The 1941-nt window shown below is 39.5% G+C and overlaps 1 protein-coding gene across 1 annotated transcript; it reads right to left on the bottom strand.

Annotated features, from left to right (window-relative positions):
- Nucleotides 1–342: 342 nt before the first annotated feature.
- Nucleotides 343–1935, bottom strand: LOC113472717. The gene is made up of 2 exons (XM_026832502.1): nucleotides 1837–1935; nucleotides 343–1506 (listed from the first exon to the last, which is right to left on the bottom strand). The coding sequence occupies exon 2, from the start codon at nucleotides 1493–1495 to the stop codon at nucleotides 812–814; it is 684 nt and encodes a 227-aa protein (XP_026688303.1). The 5' UTR covers nucleotides 1496–1506; nucleotides 1837–1935; the 3' UTR covers nucleotides 343–811.
- Nucleotides 1936–1941: the final 6 nt, after the last annotated feature.

Below are 1941 nucleotides of genomic sequence, written 5' to 3'. Positions count from 1 at the left end.
CTCCTGTAAAAGAAGCAAGTAAAATAATAATTAGGGACCTCTGGGGTGCAACAAATTACACGAAATTATCCATATTAGGGAAAAATCAGCCACGAGCCGGAATCGAACCCGCGACTTAGTGGTCGAGAGACTGGAGCAGGCTGGCACTTCACAATACGGTGGGTATCTCTTTTAGAGCCTCTGTATGGATTTATAAAGGGTAGGGGTATAATTGTACTTTTTCCAAGAGCTCGCATTATTCTTATGTACATTGTCTGATATCTTGTGAATAGTTGTATGCTCTCCAACAGTCTGACTGAGAGAAGGGAATGTTCAAATATGTGTCCAAGGACATTGAACCCCTGGAATAAACCTATATTTGAATGAATCTGTATGGATTTATAAAGGGTAGGGGTATAATTGTACTTTTTCCAAGAGCTCGCATTATTCTTATGTACATTGTCTGATATCTTGTGAATAGTTGTATGCTCTCCAACAGTCTGACAAGGGAGTGTTCAAATACTGGTCCATGGTGATGCTGTACGGATTTATGAAGGGAAGGTGTGTTACTGTGCTTTTTCAAGGAGCTTTATTACTCTCCTGGTAATTGTCTGATGTCTTGAGAGTAGTCGTATGCCCTCCAGCAGTCTGAGTATTACAAAGGAGTGTTAGAATATGTGTCCAAGGACATTGATGTTGGGCATGTGGCCTGAAATCAACAAATCTTTCATTCACCATGTCTAGTAATGGGCGTATTTTGGCAAACCTATCATTCGGATCCAAGAGATCATTGTTACAAACATGAAGATTGGACATAAATTGAAATCTGTCTCTAGAAATAGCTCCAGAGATTAGGGGATTGTGGCTGTCTGGTTGCCGTGTTGACCTGGCTTATTCCCTTTTCAGCTACAACCTTTGGAGGCTTTTGAACAGTGGAAGTACAGGTTTCATCAAGGTTGTAGATTCGAGTACCATCTGCGAATTCTGGATATCTGGATAAAACATTCTTCAGGTTGACAAAGAACTGTTGGCATGTGTTTCGATTGAAGCTGGTAGCTCTGGAGAGTGAACAGCCTTCTGGAGTTCGCAATGAGAGGGTAGGGTGTCTTTGCATAAATCCGTAATACCAATCAATCCCAGCTCTTCCATTCTCATCCCAGCTCTTTGGGTACGTCAGATTGTTGCGTTGAGCCAATTCTTTGGCGAGCTTGCATATTTCTACTATGGGCAATCCGTAGAACATTTTGGAGCAAGTGATTACATAAGAAGCCAGTTCATCTTCTTGGGCATCACTGAACACTTTGTTTACTGCATAGTTGGGCTTCATCATGATCTTTTCATCTGGACCAGCTTTCTTTTGCTTTTGTACGTATCTTCCCAGAGTTTGAAACTTGAGGCCTTTCTCTTCAGCAACAGAACGGATGCTTCGACCATTCAGGACTAGATTTACAGCTTCCTGCATGGTTTCCTCAGAGAAGGAACCCATCTCCGTCTTCCTCGCTTTATTTCTAGGCATTTTTGAGTTCGCTGAAACAAAGAACAAAAGGAAAGTAATGTTGTTTGTAAAAGAACCTACCCAAATCTACGACCTTAAACAAAAACTCAGTATGGGGTACAGTGAGACACTCCAAGTGTTGTCTCACTGTCCCCCATTGAAAATTGTCTCACTGTCCCCCAATACACTTTTTTAATTTTAAAAAATAATTACAAATTTAAATATTTTTTTTATGGTATCTAATTAAGTCTAAATAAATAAGAAACAATAATTATAATATTCTAAAAAAAACACCATCGCAATATTTCATAGGGAAAAAATTTAAAATTAAAAAATATTCAATAGCGAAAAAAAATATTTACCTAAAAATCCGCAGCAGGTCCATGTACCAGCGTGTGGGAGAGTACGGCCGCAACAGAAACACAATTGAAATGTAGAAGAGGTTAAGTAAATATTATCTGCGAGCC

This window comes from Diaphorina citri, unplaced genomic scaffold, assembly GCF_000475195.1.
Source record: "Diaphorina citri unplaced genomic scaffold, Diaci psyllid genome assembly version 1.1 scaffold7561, whole genome shotgun sequence".
Lineage (NCBI taxonomy): Eukaryota > Metazoa > Arthropoda > Insecta > Hemiptera > Psyllidae > Diaphorina > Diaphorina citri.
The sequence above is the reverse complement of the archived record's forward strand: the minus strand, read 5'-3'. Positions and strand labels throughout refer to the sequence as shown.

Excerpts from the sequence above, each read along its gene's own strand:
- LOC113472717 (XM_026832502.1), bottom strand. The coding sequence starts at position 1,495 with ATGCCTAGAAATAAAGCGAGGAAGACGGAGATGGGTTCCTTCTCTGAG.